General features: G+C 26.4%; 1 protein-coding gene across 2 annotated transcripts in view; it reads left to right on the top strand.

Moving 5' to 3' along the window:
• The window catches only part of LOC108685575 (adenylate cyclase type 2), a 41,083-nt gene that overhangs the window by 3,575 nt on the left and 16,595 nt on the right, over positions 1-20,913 (top strand). For both annotated transcript variants that reach the window (XM_018190425.1, XM_018190427.1), the window contains 3 exons: positions 17,720-17,886; positions 19,152-19,484; positions 19,547-19,741. In XM_018190425.1, coding sequence (XP_018045914.1) covers positions 17,720-17,886; positions 19,152-19,484; positions 19,547-19,741 — 695 coding nt within the window. The remainder of the gene's footprint in view (positions 1-17,719; positions 17,887-19,151; positions 19,485-19,546; positions 19,742-20,913) is intronic.

Raw genomic sequence — 20,913 nt, 5'->3', positions numbered from 1 at the left:
TTATAATTATATTAATTAATTATATTTACAATAATTAATATTATATTATTTTAAATTGTTCTATATTACATATCTACATATAAAATAATATAAATCTATATAATCGAATACTTTTTTTATTCTATTCCACATATATATCTAAACAATTAATTTTTATCTAGGTAAAAATCTAGGAATAGTTGAATGCAAAGTTTTTTTCTTATACATATAGCTGCAAAAATTAATTTGTATCTCTTTGCGCATGATATAAACTTTCAGGGGACGTAGTTTCCTTGTTGCTAATTTTGTCATCGCACGGTAATAAAATGACTCGAAGATCGGAGCCAAGTTCCAAATTCTCGAGCGGCATGGTTTATTTTGATCCTTCGCTTGGTCAATTATTAATCATGTACACGGAAATAATAGCGGGATACGGCGTACGTTTATACAAGTCCTGATTGTTACGAACGTGTTACGAGCGCAACATCATACCGTACACACTTGCCACGTGAAAATACGTAATTCCGGAAGCCAAGCGATCACATTCGCGCGTATATATGTGAAGTCGAAACATAACGGCAGCAGTAGTAACAGCAGTTCTATTAAATGCAAGCTTTACGGTTCAAACACAAAGCGAATGCTTCTGTACGGATAAAGCGTTTTATACGACTTAATCCTTTCATTACTTGTCTCTATTTCCGTGCTTGTACGGCATTTACGATAGTAATCGTAATGATGATGGTGCTAATAGTGCCGTTATAACATTCCGGATATTGACGATATTATTCTATATTATTGTAGATTTTTATTTAACGAGATAAAAATTAATTATGTATATTATGTGGGATATTTACTGAATATTTATTAAAAAAATTATTCTGTTAGGCTTTTATTGCTATTATAATATTATTTTAATATTGGTAATGCCACTAAGGGTGAACATTTTTTATCAATAATTTATTAATATCGCTGTAATTACATTAAAGATAGAAAATAAAATTACTTTATAATTTGAAGCAACAGCTATATATAGGCAGAACCACGTCAAATATAATAAAGCTGTTAGGGAGCTATTTATGAATCAACAGATGAGTGAAATTGAATGAGAATTTAATGAGAAGATCACTGAAAATCCGATTGGTGTAACGAATTACTAGTTTCACCTCGCTGCTTTCAGTACGTACTTTAACGATCGTATTACATTTAATGATTTTCCGCGAGTTTGATTTCGATGTAAAATGACACAACGGTGTAAACTCGCTATAAATTTTCAAATGAAAAACATAGAATTCTGAAATTGTCGAGATAGCACGACTGTAAACATCGTATGGCTTTACCATACCGAGAATATCACATCGCATATTACAAGAACTCGTTTCCGCTCGCTCTCCAATTTGCATCAAATTCAAAATTTCATGATAAATATTAAATAACTTTGAATTACAAATATCAAATTACAAATATCAAGTTTTTAAGGCTGTTAGAATAGCAATAAAGTGGCACACTTCTTCTTGTATTACAAGAGAATATGTTATTAGTTTTTATATTTTTCTTTCTCTTTTAGTTAAACCACGAGATTTCTATGATATTCAAATAAAATAATGCAACTGTTTTTAATTTCAATGCTTTATGGAAGATGACTTATTATATAAAAAAAATTAAAGTTGTTATTCGAGATATAGACATTCGAGACAGATTTTAAAACATATAATAACAGATTACTTTCTATGAAAAGTACAACGCACATAGGAAATCGCAAACTTGAAACAACATACAGAGAGCTCATAACTTTGTGAATCATTACTTAAATTTCTGTAAACTTCTTTGAATTTATTCTTTTATATTTATTTTATCTACGTTATTATTTCTGTAAAGAATTAAACATAGAACTCCAGAATGATTTTTTTTACTTTTTGTGAACCGAATATATTTCTATAAACTGCAAATATAACTAAAACATGAAATAACATTATTAATTTTATAACAATAACAATATTAATTATAAGATAAAAATTTATTATATTATTTAATGATAATTTGTCGGTTTAATATAATGTATAATAGAAATATTTTAAAGTACTTGAATGTTAAGAATTTTATGTTACAAAAATTGAATCTTAATACAGAGCGATACAAACTTCAAGAAGAGAGAAAAGTTTCAACAGCGACAACAACTTAAGTAAACTCAAGGAAAAACTTGTAACTACAAAAATTTAATACCATACTGAAAAGCTTTCAATAATCAGGAATATTCCACAAATTAACTCCTTTGTTCCATTTTGAATATTGAAAAAAATATCACTGATATTGTCGCAATTTTATAAAATAACGTTTTACGTTTATTTTTTGTTTTATTTTAGTCAAATTTGAATTTACATTGTATTCTATTAATTGTACCACATCGAAATTGCTTGCATAAATGATAATGTCATCGGCTGATGAAACTTTCACAGTTCGCGGTCCGTGTTCCCAAGGAGATTTTGCGAATGTAACACCGAACTCGATTCGAAACCATGATAGACGCCTGATCGGTGAGGCCTGTCGATACCAGTAGCCTTCGCCACTTCGTGTCAATTCTAGCGATCTCTTATGATCGAAACTTCCCTTGACCAATAATAATCGACCAGCTGCCCGATGAAACTACCGATCCTCTCATCTTTCTTTAATAGTTTTCTTGCAATGAACTTTATCTATTTTTTTCGTACTTATTATTTAATTGTATTAGACGATTATATATTTTTATTCGAATCGTTTAAGAAAAATTAATACCAGTTTTACCTCTTAAAGGATACATGATTTGCACAACTTACATTTTTCTAATAATTTTAGAATAATTATATTAAAGAAACAATAATTTGATGTTTAGAAATTGGAAAGTCGAAAAAATTATTGGAAGATCGAAAAAAATTATTATTAAATCATAATTATTTAATTATAACAAAATTTTTGCAAGAATGAGATGCATTGAAGGTCAATAAATTACTGTAGTAAGGGAATGTTAAAGTAATAATGCAAGATATTTATCACTTGTGAAATTGCTAAGTAATTTTTATTTTCATTTTCATTTTATTTTATTTTCATTTTATTTTTATTTTATTTTCATTTTATTTTTATTTTGTTTAAAGTTATTTATACAAACATCTCTTTTCTTCATTCAAATCAAGATTGTAAAACATGTAATTTTTTTTATCAATTAAAACAGCGCTCTGACAGAACATTGTAGGATAGCTGGCCGAATGCGTACCTTGAAGAGACATGTAGATAATTGCATAGTAAAGGCTTTCAGCCGAAAACCCAAAGCATAACCTGCACAATGGAGAACGCGTTGTAACAGAGAATTCATATCGCTAGGGATTCGCTGAAAATAAAGAAAAAAAAAAATAGAGCAGCTGCATACCACGCGCGTAGCCATTTTTATCTTATATTCCGGACCAGCTCTCCCCAAGGAGATTCCCAGATGTAACGAAAGTACTATAAAAAAAGTATATACATGTTTGAAATCCCTTACGTATAGTAAATGTATATTGCGAACATTATTCGATGAATTCGATGAATTCGACATTTTGCTATATGTATCTTGACTTTATTTTGTATATTGAAAAAAATTTTGGTTGAAAATGAACAAACTAGAAAATTCTAATCATATCAATCATTTTGTTATATTCTGTTTTATATAACAACTAGAATTATAATAAATTCAATCAGAAAATTCTATAATCTAATTTTCAATTAATGCAGAGTTTTTTTTCAGTGTAATTATATAGTTAATTCAATTTTTTTGTTTGCAAAATAATAATTTATAAATTAAATTAAATAATTTTATTAATAATTAAAATTATTACTTAACATATGAATATGCAACTATATGTAAACTGTAAAAAATGAATGTACATAGTATGTACGTAGTAGAATGTATGTAGTTTATACAATTTTTTATGAACATAACTGAAATATTTAACAGATATAATGTATGGATGAGGTTTAAAAAAAATTCAATTTTTACATTTTTTCGATTTCTTAAGTAAGTCTGTTTCTATCAACAAAAAGAAATATTTATATTTTTAGTTTTTCTATATTCAAAACATTTCAAATATTTCTAATTCCTCGTTCTATATTCTACATTCTATATTTTGCAGTTTTTATTTTGTATTATATATTTTGTGTTTTTTAATTCTACATTTTTTTTCCTATTTTGTGTATCCAATTTGTTTAATTTATAACGTAATAATTTCTTTTGTATTAAATTGTGCTTATAATAAAGTACCAGCTTGTTTTCAAATTTTATTTCCTGAAGAATTTCTTTGCAATATCGAAACGATGTTTGAAGCATGCAATATCGAGAACTAATAGTATACCCTCCTATCCAACGTGCCTATAAACCATACTTAACGAACACGATGTATTTACTCTAACAGGTTTATTCAGCAAACTTATATAGAATACTATCACGCTTGCAAAACAATATTTGCTGTAGCTTGTGACGCGTAAATTGTTACAAGGTGTAAAATCAAGTATTTGTATAGAATAATACATGAAATATAATATAGGAATGTTACATTGAAAGTAATGTGATATAATTATGTTTCACGCAAAGCAAATGCAGGCATTAATTGTCACATTTTTCAGTGTTTATATGCAATACAGTAAATGACACAAATTTCAACGATATCAATTGTTGAGATATTTGCAGAATATTTATTTAATAAAATTTATTTAATAATGTACTGAAAAAAAAATCTTAATTTCAAAGAAATATCTCTTTGCTCGTATTCAAAAAATTATTTTTTTGATATACAATATCTTATTTCTTTGAAAGTACAATATCTTATTTTTAGAAAAATGTTCATTAATCCAAAGAAATAATTTTTTTGAATACGAGCGAAGAGATATTTCTTTGAAATTAAGATTTTTTTTTTCAATGTGCTTTATACAAAATGGAGTTACACTAAAAGAATAAATATTTTAATAATACAGAAAGAATTTGTTTTGAATTATTATATAAATAGTTAGTTACAAATAGCGTTAATATTTAAATACTATTAATATTTGACGATATAATGAGATATTAATTATGAATAGATATAATACCGTTGTCACTATTGATGTACTCTAGTTTTTATACAGAATTATTATTCTCTTTAATTTTTATTCTATTTTACTCGGTTTTTATAAAAATAAAATTTCGAATGGAAAAATAAAGGAGTAAAACATTCACAGGATACGAATCGTTTGATGACAATACATTAAATATTGATAGTATCATGTAAATATTATCAAACACCGACAATGTGATCTTCTCTTTGACGTCGCACATCTTGCTTCTTTTACATGATTGATTAATCGTAAAAAGTTAGCAATTGTATTTTTTAAGAAAAAGAAATCGTATTAGAATTGTATAAGAACATTTCAATAATTGTAAAATAATGAATTTTCTACAATTTAGATCTCACTTTTTTTTTATTTGGAATTATCAATAAAAAATTTTTTAAATCAACGAAAGAAAATTATTTAAAAAACAATTTTATGTGATAAACATTAATCATGTTTTATAGAACAAAAATATATTCACGACTCCAATATATTTTAAAGAATTAAACTTAAACAAAGTGTAGAAAGGTAATACCAAGATGATAACAAAAATTTTCCTACATTTTTATTACCTTCTAATTTATGTAAAATATATCAATATACAATTTTCTTTTAAAAGATAATATGTTTCTATAGAGAATAAGTAATTATATATAAACGTGTTGTTTTATTCTTTTGATTTGATCAGGGTAGCTGTCCTTTTAAATAAAACAGGAATTAAAGCTATTCCTATGAAAAACAAAATTAACAGTCTCTGCATATTTAATATAAATCAGTTGATTACAAAAAAATAAATTAGAAAGTTTTTATTAATTGATTTTATATGTTACATTATTTTGAAAAATCATTTTAGTTTAGAATATATATATGTGTGTGTGTGTGTGTGTGTGTGTTTGTGTGTGTGTGTGTGTGTATGTGTAATTGTAAAATTGTAACTAATATAATGCAGTTACATGTATCGAAAGTATATAAAAAGTATCGAAAATTCTAACAATTAAAAGATTATGAACATATGAATTTTCGATTAAATGTTTCTAATGCAAGACTGTATTACAACGCTAGTCAATCGCGAGAAATTGACGAATTAAGGATGAACTTGAACTCAGTTAACAACAATTGACATTGACCTCGTAGTAACGAATGAGCATTTATCAATTCCTCGATCAGCGATATGCTAAATGAAACGTTCGTAACGAAACAAATATAGGTTATCATAATTTTGTAAACAATTATATGTTTGCGATTATATAGAAACAAGTTTGATAATAAACAGGACGAATTATTACTAATTGACGTGAAGATATTTTTACTAATATTACATTAATTTCTTCCTTTTATTTTTCTTTAATTTCGTGCCATTTATAATAATCGCACAATTTAAAAAGATATTAATTATTAATTTTTCATTTATTAAAAACGTTAGATTTGCTTTAATAATTTTCTTATATAATAATCTTTTTTTGTACCTTTAAGTAAAGTATAAAGTATAAAGTATAAAGTCTTGTTTGCAAAATTTATAATAATACATTTCCAAATCTTCAATTTTACATAAAAAACAATTTAATATTAATACATATTAAATAATAATTACAAATTCATTTAGATATATTTTGTATACAAAGTATCCGGAAAATCGCTCGCAATACTTCAGGAAGTGATTCGGGACCCAAAAAATAGGAAAAAAGTTATAAATCGTTTCTGAGTTATAACTACATTCATGTTGTGAAAAAAATTGTAATTTATTTTTAATAATTACAATCATAATTTATTTCATAATGTTTTAATATTTATTAAATAACATTTCAGACTATTTTGGCGTTATCCAGAATGCACTATGTGGAAACATTCGCTTGACATCTCTTTTTTTTAATTAAAAAATTTTTTTATTTTACTATAAGGAATACCAAGCGAACTATGTCTCTAGATGGCGCATCCTGGATAACGCCAAAATAGTCCAAAATGTAATTAATTATGTTAAAACACTATGAAATAATTTATAATTATAATTATTATATAAAAAATAAATTACAATTTCTTTAACATAAAAGTGGTTATAAAAGTCAAAAACGACTTTTCTATGTTTATATAGCTCTTTTTATTTCTTTTTGGTTCCGAATCACTTTCCGAAGTATTGCGGACGATTTTTCGGACCATGTATATTGTATATATTACATTAAATATGCTGAAATTTCTTTTTTGCATGAAAAAACGCGCGGGAAAACGGAAGTAAAACGGCAAGAAGTTTGTCTTCGTAGTCTCGGTTAATCCAGTCGATTCAGTGTTTTTATTTGCTTGCAAAGTGATCCATTTTGTAAAACTGCAGTTAATGTGATCTGGTTGAATCGATAGACATCATTTCATTCTCAATATAGATCTTAATTAAGATAAAAAAAAGCATCAATGAGTTATGTTCGCTTCGAAACACTTTGGTGACAACAAAAACTCATTCGAACAAAACACCGAGCTAATTAAATCACAACTAGAACAGGAAGTAATCTTCGTAGCTTTAGATTATAGAAGCATAAAGTATTATGAAGTTTTGATAATCTAAAAATATAAACAATAAATTGATTTGAAACAAAAATATAAAATATAAAATCTTTTATTGTAAATTTTGATTTATCAAAAACTTTTTTCAAAATTTTTTATTATGTTTGTACGGAATGTCCTTCTAACCGAGATTGAAAATAGTTCACGCCGGTCAGAGCTGTTGGGAACACTGTCTGCATATCCTCTTCAATGCCGTAAACGTTTGCACTTTGCGCGTTTTCCGGATTCAACCTACTATCGGTTTCCGCTAACTGCAGTGTGTGATTCCAGTTGGCAACAGGATATAGTTACATATAGGAATATGTAGCTATACATACATATTTGTACGAGCAGCTGGAACTCATAATAGAAATTGATAATACGCAGAATTAATATCAGATATTTAGTCAAACTAATTTTAGTTAAATAATATTAAATGAATGATTAGTTAACCGTTTTATATGTATTTGTTTAACAATGGGAGAAATGTTCTTAAATATAATGCATTCCTTTATAAACAATGACATACATTTAGAAAAAAATTAGTACAAGCACAAAGTGTTCAGTACACAAGATCTGTTAAAAAGTTCATCTGAACTAGATATACGTATATTAATATTATAATTAAAATATCAAGAAAGTCATTATGTTCTTGATATTTTAATTATTATGACAGTAGAACCAGTGCGGATTTAGAGACAAGTTAATTTAAAACTTTGGTTTCCACTGTCAGAATATTATAAAACTAGTAGCAATATCTGAGAGTAACCAATTAAGTTTTAATTATTTCAAAGTAAAATAGCTAATGACATATTGATTTGCTAAGAATAATATATAAAGATAATTCTGTGGAACATGATAATTCTCTCAGGAGTGCGTACTTCACGATAATACATCCGCTCACTTGTTCCAATGCTTCCAACATTTTTTGGCGAGAATAAAAGCGAAATATTATGAAGGTAGCTGCTTCCATGTTCACCGAATACAGCGTTGATTTTTTGTTCTCGAGGTTGAAAAAATTTTAAAGCATCATAGATTTGATGATGTTTAATTTAAAATTATTAAATAAAATTCGATGAGGATATTTATAAATATTCTAAAAAATGATTTTAAAAAGTGTTTTACACAATGGCAGAAACTATCAATTAACAATAAGTACATTGTTATATAAGAAATTTATTCTGAAGACTAATAAGTCTTATAGTTTGTATTTATCATAGCACAGTCATAGCAGTCCAATACTTTTTTTTTTAACAAATCTCATAAAATTATAAAGGTATATTAAATTTTTCATTTTTTTTAGTTTTTAATTTTCCTTTCTTTTTTTATCTATTTCTAATTTGCATTCTAATATCATTTTTCGTATAATTATTTTCTCCTATTTTAATCCTATTTCGTTAATGACGATTAAATTATAATAAATATGTAAATTTAATCATTATCTGTTTTAGCATTAACGAAGATGTGTTAATTAATAATTTGTTACACATTTCACTATACTATAAATAATATCATTACAGCTGTTTAGTCACTTTATATGATCCAAAGATTATCACTTATTTAGATAACGATGCAAATTTATAGGTAATAGCGTGTATATATTCTAATATCAAGTAATTACTGTTGTAGTTTAATGATATTGCCAAGTTAATGATACCACGTGATATCACACGATATTTTGCATTGAAAGCTTTCGCTTCCCTTGAACAACTAATACTGATTTAATGCTTCACCATGGGAAACACAACGCATGAAAGCGAACAAAAATTGATTTATTCTAATATTTTCCCATTATACTTTAGTCTGATTTTTTTTAGGTATATCAGTTGAGTATATTTTCTTTAATCGCATTGAGGAAAGTAAAAATTTATTTCTGTAATGTTGTCAATAAATAGAGATAGCATTGTACGGATTCTTCTCGATCATGAATCTTTCCGCATGTTCACCGGTTGTCATTTATAGTATAATTGCATAATTTTGACAAAAAAATACTCTGTGTGCTACTGAAGAAAAATACAATTGTATTTGAAATAAACAAGAAAAGCATTCATGAAATAAAATATAAAATTATCTTATTATAAAAATAAAATTGTTATTTCAACTTATAATCGTATAGTGGACTTTCTGAGACATGCAAAAATATTAAAAGTAATACAAAAAAGTTAATTTTTAAGTTAAAATTAACATTTTATTTTTTACAGTGTATATTTTCATATTTTTTTTAATGCAAATATTGACAAACAAAAAGCATTTCAAATAGCACAACGTGAAAATTCGGCAATCGGTTTATCAATGTTTTGAATATAAAGCCTATACAAGAAAATTGACAGAGGGATAGCCAGCGTTAATTTATTCAATTTAAAATCGAGTCAATCACGTCTGACTGGTATTATTGCGAAAGCGACGTATATAATCCAATATAGATTGATTTACAAACACGCGTAATGCGAAGGAGATTAACGCGTTGTCAAGAAGAGATTACGCCAGTCATGTAAATACGATGGTAATTCCAAACGAGGATTCCCTGCTCGGAATAATAACGCGTTGCGACTCCGACTGCCAACCCAATGACACACTTCACGTGTACAATTAAATATAAAATCGGCCAGTAACCATGTCGATTGCAACTATTATCGAACAAGCGCGATAATTAACTCGAGGCTGCCAGCGTGTTGCAATTATTGCTTTTACGGCAGAGAATTGGCGTGACCAGGAAACATCGTATCTGATATGTAAGCACCTTGCGAAACGTACGTTTTCCACGTAAATTCATCCTGCGACATCGGTATGCACCGCACAATCGGTATCTCCCAGCGAAGCGCAATTGTTGCATCGCCACATCGATGCGTCGTACCCGATTATGTGCAATTACACATTCCGTCTCATACATATAGAATTCGGAAATAGCGGCATATTGGATGTCGCTGTTGTTTTCCTTCATGAAAATTCATTGCAGATGATTCTAAGTCTTGTGTTTCTATTTCATGTTGAAAAACGGAATTAATTCAAATAAATAAATTTAGAAAGAAGAAAATTGTATCTATTACGATATTTATTTATTCACGTCGTTTTTGGGATTAAATAAAATAATTTATATTTTTCAGAAGTCATTGGAAGTAAACAATTTATATTTTTTAGAAATCATATGTGGAACGAATTTTTTTCTCTTCTCTCTCTTTTTCTTTTTTTTCTCTCCCCTTCTTTTTTTCCTTCCAGCTCTTTTTTCTCTTTTTCTTTCGGGAAGAAAATCCGTAAATATGAATTTTGTCAATATTGATTGAAAACATCATTGCCTCAACAAGAATTTGTATTTATTAAAAAAAACATTGTGAGCATATATCCTTTCGATTCTGTAAATGTAGAGATAAATAACAATGATACACGTGCGTGATATACAGTCAACGAGGGTGCGTCGTCCAACGAGAGCATCATTTGTTCACGTCACCGCATGCAATTATTGCAAATAAAACAATAAGCAATAAAATGGCAAATAACTCTCATTGCTTGTTATGATTCTGTTATTTTCTTTTTCTGATATAATAAATCTAAATTTTTGAACATATGAAATAAAAAATATATAAATCTTTATTGCGTACAAAGGAAAAATTTTAATTAAAATAATAAACATGCGTGTATACATACAAATATTAATAATATTTAAACATTATTTGAATAAAATTAAAATTTTCAACGTCAAAATAATGCAAGCATTGTTTATATATAAGATATATTTCTTAATAATTTATTAATGATTTGATTATCATGACTAATATCATTTCTTTATTCTTTTATTTTATTTAGCTTTATGTAATTCTTACTTTTACATTTGTCTTATTATATTCTTTTCCTAAAATTAAGATTTTTAAAGTAAGTAATTAGAATGCTGTACTATAGAAGCTTGGAGTATCATTTTTTGAGCGTATAACAGTATTAGCATATCCCGCATAGCATAGCATTTGCAAAGTGCTCAGAAAGCGCTTCTGTCACTTGCATACAAGCGCTTTCTGTGCTACGTACGTAGAATGTAAGTAATGAAATTTAATATACATACAAATAATATTCTTGCATTTTTTTCACTTATAAATCGAATGGAATATTCATTATTCTTGTTTCATGATCATGAAAAGAGATTTTATAGAAAAAGGATTATATTAAATTATATTAAATTCACTATGGAATGTAAAAATATATTGCAGCTGAATTCTTTCTAAATTTGTGTTACGGACAATTTAAATGAACAAGTACACTTAGATATATTGATAGATTATTCTCATCACACGTCAAGCGGTCTGTAAATTAGGAATGATGTAGAAAAAAATTCTTTACATTATTAATTTATGTTAAAAAGGCAAAAAGAAGGGAAACAAGCTGTAACCAGTATTAGCCAGACGCAGCATTTATTTTCCACATAAAATCCAAATGTAATCAGTCGACCGTTAGCAGGCAATTCTTAATTGCATCATACGGTGAAAGCTTGGCCAACTCACAGAAAATGAAAAACATAAAAATTTAATTTTTCTCTTAGGAATGAAAAATAAATAAATTTAATTGTAAATTAATAAATGCATAATAAACACAGTTTTACTTGTGTAATGTAGATAGCACTTTATAAAATAACAAAAATTGAATAAATAAGAGAAAAAGAGATTGACAAATATTTAAAAAAATATTAAAGAAATAAAATAAAGAAAGTTATTAAAAAAATTTATATAAAAATCTTTTAAAAATATAATAATGCAGCAAAAAATTAATGTCACTTAAGATTATCAATAAAAATAAAGAGACGATTAATTCTTTTGCAATTTACAATCTCCAAATAGTGCATAGTAAACATATTGCACATCTCGACACTACATCGCTTATTGCGATGCAGAGAATCCAGTGGAAAGCGTGGAAACGTGAAACTATTATAGTGTGATGTACAAAGCTCAATAATTGTTGAATCGGCACAATCGTGAAATTTCGAGACCCGTGGTTTGTAAGCAACCTAAAGACTAGGTGGTGACAAGGCGAATTTCTGGTTTGGAGTGACGTTTCGCAATCTGCAATTTGTAGACAACGCGCCAGTTGTAAGTTTCTTAAGATAATATTAATATTAATAGTTACAACAATGAAATTGAACAGCATTATTTGAGATGCTAAAGATTTATGAACTTCGCAATCTTATTCCCTTGTTGTTGATGCATTTTTGAACTTGTTTATTACAAGAGCAACATTAGTATGGATTGCTAATATTGGAAGAACTGAGATAACACAAAGAAGAATTGATAGTTTTACGTTTTAGCAGAAATATTTGTATTAAAAATATTAGGTGTGAGAAAAAGTTCGTGGCGTTTTTCCCGTTAGATGGCATTTAAAAAACGCCACGAACTTTTTCCCAAACCTAATATGAGAGTATATGTACAATGGCAGTTTTACCCTGAACTTTTTACAAGAAATTGAAAAATAATTTTTACATTTTTATGCGAATATGTTTTATACAATAAATAACCTGCGAACAGAAGATATTGAAAACTCCATGAACGCAAAGAAATAAATCAATTATTTTCTCTTTTTCTCTGTATCTGAAAAATTCTTCTCAATTTGTCTAATTATTGTATATGATTTGTCACAATAAATTATACATTATATTTCACAACAAATTGTGATGATCTTTGTCAAAGAAAAAAGAGAAATATGTATAAATGTATATATAAAAATTCTTATAAAATGTCATGTAATATCCATTTTACAAGAAATATACAACTGTAACTGGGTTAGAAAATAATAGTATATATTGTTTATAATAATTGTATGCAGTCTATAAATTAAATTTGAAATAAAAATGATATAAAATAAAAAACATGTCAGAAAAATGTTTCAAACATTATTTTGTTTGAAATGCGATTCTTTACAATCAATACGTTCTGCTTTTATTTTTAACCTTTATATCGTCTTTTTTTCATAATTGCATCAGTTTATAGGTTAGCTTGAATTTCTGAAACATGTTGAATGGCTTAAAAAATATCATAATATCACTCCGTTTTTTCTCTTCATTTATATCCCTTTAATTATTTTTTGTTTTTGAAATTAAGAACTTGCAGTTGAATGATAAAAAATTTGATATGCCAGAAATTCGACCGGTGACATTTGTGATTGTTTAACTAAAGACGATTACAAAAAAGAAATATTATATTTGATGCAAAGATTGAAAACAGGACCACAACAGTGTATTGATTGTAAAGTATCCTATTTTAAATAAAAAAATATTTAAAATATTTAAAATATTTTTTATGTTCTTTATTTTATTTTTTTTATTTTTTTTTATATTTTTTGTATTGAAATATATGAATCGCATTGTGTATATTATTAGGTGTGTCATTTATAGTTATATTGTATAACAAACTTTTACGAAACTTATTAATTTATTAGAAATAAGTAATAACAAGAATATATAAATAAAAATTTAAGTAACATTATATGCGTAGCATAATTAATTTTATTCTCTTTATATTATGTTTATTATGTATTGTCGTTATCTCATTTATAGTTGATTGTTACGCACACAATATCAGGCATATAATATTACGTTGTCATGCAATATTATCATGATTTACACGTATTGCGAATTACAGAAATAACGCGATGGAGATACACACGTAGCAATAGAATGAAATCATGATGATTTTGAGCGTATTCACTTTGACAAGGTGCCTAATTGCTTTCATACAAACAGCGAACGTCAACATAAAAGAGCAGCAGCTAATTAGAATCATCGACGACGTTTTCCTTGTTTTCATTGAACTATTAGTTGTGATCGCGTGTCTGAATGCGGTTTGTTTCATTAACAGATTAGGTTGATTCGTTTAGTCACCGACACGACGACAATTTCTATCAATTAAGTTAATGCACTTGCAGAGTACCTCGATCACGCAAAACGGGAGCTGCGCCTTTTTATTTAACAAACATTTACAACAGTAATGAATAGTTAAATAATTGATTAAACCATTTACCAAAATTGATAAACTATAAAAAATTATAACAAATAGTAAAATTATAACAAAAATCAATTAAAAATTACAGTTATATAGACTTGTATGTGAAGAATGCGTTCATGACGATGTTAAGTTTAACATAATTCATATTACATGTAGAATTTCAAAAATAAAAGTGCGTATTTATATATAAAAGTGCATTTTGTGTATAAGTCATAATGTTTTAAACTAGATAAAAATAAAATAAACAATGTTCCATTGCATTTAATGAATTATCCTAAAGCTATTATAAATAGTTTTTGTTTAAAATACTGAAATTTAAAGAATTAAAAATGATTTAAAAATAAAATGTATACCTAATGTAATGTTGATTTAATTTAATTTTAATTGATGCAACATACTTTTCTAGAAAAAATATATTTAAACAAAATAATAAATATTGTAATATACTTTTCAAAATTTTTGCTTAAAATTATTATATGTTTTGAAATGTTTTTAAATTTTTATATACGAAAAGATTGTTACAACGTTTTTGTTTATTTAAGAATACTATTTTTTTTAAATGATGTATTTACTTGATATCTTTCTTATCATTTTTTAAAATAGATTATTAATATTAATATAATATCTATGAGTTCATAAATATTGTTTAAATATATTAATAATAATAAAAATGTAACTGCTGACATTTTGATAATTAAAATTTTTTGCTATTTACATTTTGTTATACTGATATATATTGACACGCTCGATATTTGATTTTTCAAAATATTTTCCCTTCTCACGTATATCATTCACACATATCAAATTTATATTTATGAATCGATGGGACATTATCACGAAACAACCTTGAGAGTCATGAAGTCTTGTGAATAATTTTGACAACTTAATTTTTTTCTTTTATCTTAAAATGAAATAAAATCTACCGGTGGGAATATACAATAATAAAATACAATATATTAGATTTTTTAATAAGCGAAATGCTTTATGAGAAATATAGTAACGCAATTCATTTGCTCTTATAACTCGACACGCATTCCTTTTATCATGCAAAGTTGTGCAAACGTAATATTCATATTGTAATTGCATTATTACTTCATAATAAGATTTTGTCACTATTATTATAAAAATAATGTATAAAAAATAACGTATATAAATATTATAATAAAATTTAATATATAAGAAATAATGTATAAATAATTTTGACAATGTATTTGGCCAATGTTTATTAAAATATGTACTAAATAATAGATAAAAACGTTTATTAAACTGCATTGCGATTTCCAAACAATATATTAGATAAATGATTCCATTTTTATATTTATATTTTATTTTCTTTGGTTTAAGATTAGACAAAACGTTACGTACCTCAATCTTTATATGATATAAAGATTATTCTATCTTTATCTACAATTTTATTTTTATCTTCTTTATATTTAGAATATAAGAATTTAATCGGTTTACTTAAATTTTTGTTTATGTCAATTTTGCACTATATATAGATATCTATTTTATTATCCTTTTTCTGTTTACTCTTTAAAAATTCTTCCTGATAAATTTTTATTTTATGGACGCTATATATCATCCATTATCGACAAAATAAAAAAAGGATTGAATATTAAAGCATATATCCAGGAAATTGCTACAATATATACCTTGAGCAATGTTAATGTCGGCAATATTTAAAAACTCATATTCAGAATGTTCTTATTAAAAAGGAGTTTAATAAAATCATTATTTTAAAAACACATTTCGTAATAATAAAAATCTGCATAATTAAAAAAATATTGCTTTCTATTAAAAAATTTAATATAATAAGTAAATTTCAAGGCTAAAAATTTAATATCATTTTATTGTGAATTTTACATCACCCAAAATCGTCCCTAAGTTATTTTCTTCTTGCTTTTTAAAACCAAGCAGCTTTTATGCACAATATTTTCCCTAATAATATGTTCCTCCGAAGATATTTGAAGAGATAATTTCACTTTGTGCGCACAAGCGCATATGTACATAATTGTACAGTAAATATAAATATAATTATTATTATATAATTATTATATATAATTATTACACAAAAGTATCTTACATATTTAGACATACACAACTTACTGTATATTTTTAGAATATAAACCGAAATTTATTAGGAGACAAACTACATGCATAAAGATGTAAAATATAATTTTTGTAATTGTAGAATATATATAAATTTTTATAATTTATAACATAAATTTTATTATTATTTATAAAATAGTTTTATTATTATTATAGCTATACTTTATCCTATTCAATACCGTACTTAATATCAAATAAGATACTAATAAAATAATTGAATGATTGGGTAACACATATACTGCGTGTATAACTCCCATGAATTTTGTTCGCGTTCAGATTATTAATTAAACCTTCCTATGACTGAAGTGCCCACAATGCAATATCATACATATTTAGCTACAGTCCTACGCATTACGACATCAAAGCTCTTTTCAAAAGAGAAGTCAGAATGTATTAAATTAGTAATTCCCCGTTAGATTATGTCGGCAATATAGTATCAGAATTTATTACTATGCATACACACTGCAAATAAATAGTATGCCTTAAGCTATCAATGTAATGTTAATTAATACTTGCGATGTATTTCTCTGTTACATTTATGTCAAAGCAAATATAAAGATTAAAGATATTCATTAAAAGATTATTTATTTAAAGATACTTATTAACAAAATTAAAAGCGGAATAAAGAGTTTATACAAATAATTTAATTTGTTATTACCGAAGTAGTTATTTTGCGCATATACAATTTTATATATAATTTTATATATTTATGATGTAATTATTAAACATTTTATACTATATTTTTTTTTAATAAATTGAGATAGTGAATCTACGTATTATTTAGAACTATTTATATTATTAAATATAATATTAAATATATAAAAATATTTAAAATCATATATGTGTATCTCATGTCTTCATTCATTTTTCTATCTATTTGATATCTTCTCGCAATATAACGATCAAATATTACATTGAAATACAAGGTATATTAAATTCCTTGAATTGTTCTCCAACAATTGCTTCGCACAAACGTTACTTTCACACACGCGATATATGAATGTGGCAAAATTAAACTGCAACAATGCTTTTTTCAGAAAGTCTCGGTGATACTATTGGCGACGATGCTGGTGTTAAGGAACTTCAGGAACTTCGCGATAAATACGAAGGAACGTTGACGGCGTCTCTCTATACAGGAACACTCAGCATTGCCGCTGTCGCCTCGTTGATCGCTTTAGGTGCTCTCTGCTTCACTAATTATCATGTAAATATCATAATTTTTCTAGTTTAAATTAAAAGTATTATACACTTTTTTTCATATTAATCAAGTAATAATTAATTGTCACTTTAAAGTAAAAAAATGACCTAAAAATGACTTTTTGTTGTATTAATCTTATTTATCAAAAAGTTTAGAACAAAAATTTTCTCTTTTTTTTCTTCATATTTTTCCTTTATCTTCTTATTTTTTGCTAAGCTATGTTTCATTCTCATTTTAATCACTATTCTCAAGAATCAATGCTCATTAGCAAGATGTTCAAGTTTTCCTAAGTTGAAGCATTATATTACTTCTCGAGGAGTAGACGTTACGAGATGATGTTCCAAGCTGTAATTAATTTTCAATTAAAACTCCAATACTGCTTTGTAATGGATCGATATACAAGGTGATTCTCGATAGTGTGCATTCTTCATAAACCTATCCTAAAATTGAATTACAGAGGATTTGTTAACTAAATCAAGAATTAATATTAATATTGGAGGTGTAAAGAGTATAGGCAACACACGAAAGCTGTTCAAACCAATAGATTCGCGAAGAATGTATAAAACATCATATTCTAAGATTGGATCCGAGAATGGACAATGTTGATTTTTTTTGCGCCAGCTATTTGTAGGACAGAAAAAATTGATAACGTGATTTATCTTAGATGGAAAATTTCTTCTCGTATCTTATCAACATTAAAAGATGAAATAGAAATAAAATTAGTCATCGATTTTATTTTACGATCTAAAGAAAGAGAGAGAGAGAGAGAGAGAGAGAGAGAGAGAGAGAGAGAGAGAGAGAGAGAGACAAAGAAAGTTGAATAAAATTATAAACTAAAGAACAATAGATCCTGATATATTTATGAAAAAAATTTTGATAAAATACATTCGTTATGTTTATTTGATTTTTATTTATCTACGTACATTTCTGTTTGTTTCGATATTTCGCATTTCATTTCACATTCCATCAACATGACTTTTCCTGCTACATAATTCATAATTTTTAATATTTTCTACTTATTATGCCATGCTAGTTATTCTAGTTATTCTATAGTAGCAAAAATATTCTATATTAGCAAAAATGTTATAAATATAAAATCTATTTAAATTGTGTTGAGTTAAATTAATATTTATTATTTAAATATTAAAAAATTATATAAATATTTAAAAAAAACAAAACTTGCTTCTTTTTAAATAATTTTATAAGTTTGATTACAAATACGATCATAATTGATCTTGCCTTAATACTTTTAATATTAATTTATTTTTCAGGAGCTATCCAATATAACCAATCTTGTACCTGTGTCGGTATTAACAACTATGCTCATCGCCTCTTTGACATTTTTAGTGGTCACCCAGTTACCTTCGACTATGATCTCAAAACGGTCCAGAATTTTAATAGGTTTAACATCCTCCATTATACTCGGTTTAGGAATTTTAATATTAAAAGGCGTCCTGCCCTTGTTCGTCTGCATTTTATCAATAATCGCTATTCTACCTAAAATGAGGTGGCAAATACCACTCATTATCGGCTGCATTCTGGCCCTCACGCACATTTCAAGAAGATTTTTCGATGATCTAATGAATTATTACAACTTAATTCAGGTAAATGTATAGGCTTCAATAAATTTACGAATTGGGCATTTTAGAAAAATATATTTTAACAGATTGTTGTGGAGATCATGTTCCTTCTGGCTGCTATCCTCGCAGGTATGTACTACAGGATTCTAACAATGATGGCCCATCGCAAAACTTTCTCCGGCACAAAGACAGTAATCGAATCACGAATCAAGCTTGAATGCGAGAGAGAGCAACAGGAACAATTATTACTCAGCGTTATTCCAGCTTACATTGCGGCAGAGGTGAGCAATAAAAATGCTCCATGATCTAATTAAAATCTCGATTACAATTCATTAAGAAAAGTTCCGCATAGAATTTTCCGCTGTGCATGGATGAATATATAAGGAAAAAGCTTCTTATTGTTACATTCATCAGCTATTCAATCAATGTTTAATTATAAGTTTCAACCTACGTTTGACTGCTGATTATATTTACTTGACTATATTTAATCACAGAACTAATTTAACAAAATCATGTGAAGGTTGAGATGTGTAAGTGTTCACATTTTATATGGAAACAAATAGTTTTTCCAGATATAGAAAAGAAAATAAAAATTCTCGTGTACGCGCGATTTTCTAAATGATCATTTTCAGTCGTATTTTGCGTGTACTATAATCACACGAGATGGAAATTTAAGAAATATCATATCGTACTTTAACAAAAAACAGATGACCATTTCTGCGAAGAAGTTTCTCAATGAAAGTAATTAACGATTCGTGCTAAAGTTTTCTATAAAGTTAGACTTAAATTCGTAAAAACTTTGTTCGAAATGAGAGTCGAACAAACACAGTCAGCAAAAGTTTTACGTCAATGATTTGAAACACATAGATGTGAAAGAGAGAATTCAAATTTTTTTATCACATTTCTGAAAAAACATGTTCAGAGAATTCTGTTTAATTGACATGTATCGAGGATAATACATATTAAAAGATATATTGAAGATTCCTTCGTTATTGAAGATTCCTTATAACGAGATATAAACATAAGTATTCCTTTTTATCACAAGATAATGCCTAATTTCATGCCTACTTTTTCTTTTAAATATATGTACACGATTTTTGCTGTCTGCAAAAATTGTTGCAGCTTGTTTCAGAAATTTAAATATAATATATATTTAAAAATATAATATAAATTTGAGAATTTATGAGTGCTAGCAATGTATGTTTATTTAAGATTGTTATTTACTACAAACATTTATAAAAATAATTGAATAGATTACTTTATTAATTATACTCTTGTTCTTAAATAATATTTTTTTTTATTTATAATTGATTATTTTTAATAATATATAGTATACTTTCAACGGAGCGATGAGTTTTTCATTAAAATTGATTGCGATTTGAATTTCGGTTATTTTCGGCCAATGCAAACAATGTATTATCTATATAATGACATTTGATGGTGACATGAATAA

Source organism: Atta colombica, unplaced genomic scaffold (assembly GCF_001594045.1).
Source record: "Atta colombica isolate Treedump-2 unplaced genomic scaffold, Acol1.0 scaffold155, whole genome shotgun sequence".
NCBI classification, from domain to species: domain Eukaryota; kingdom Metazoa; phylum Arthropoda; class Insecta; order Hymenoptera; family Formicidae; genus Atta; species Atta colombica.
This window is presented reverse-complemented; position numbering and strand designations above follow the sequence as displayed.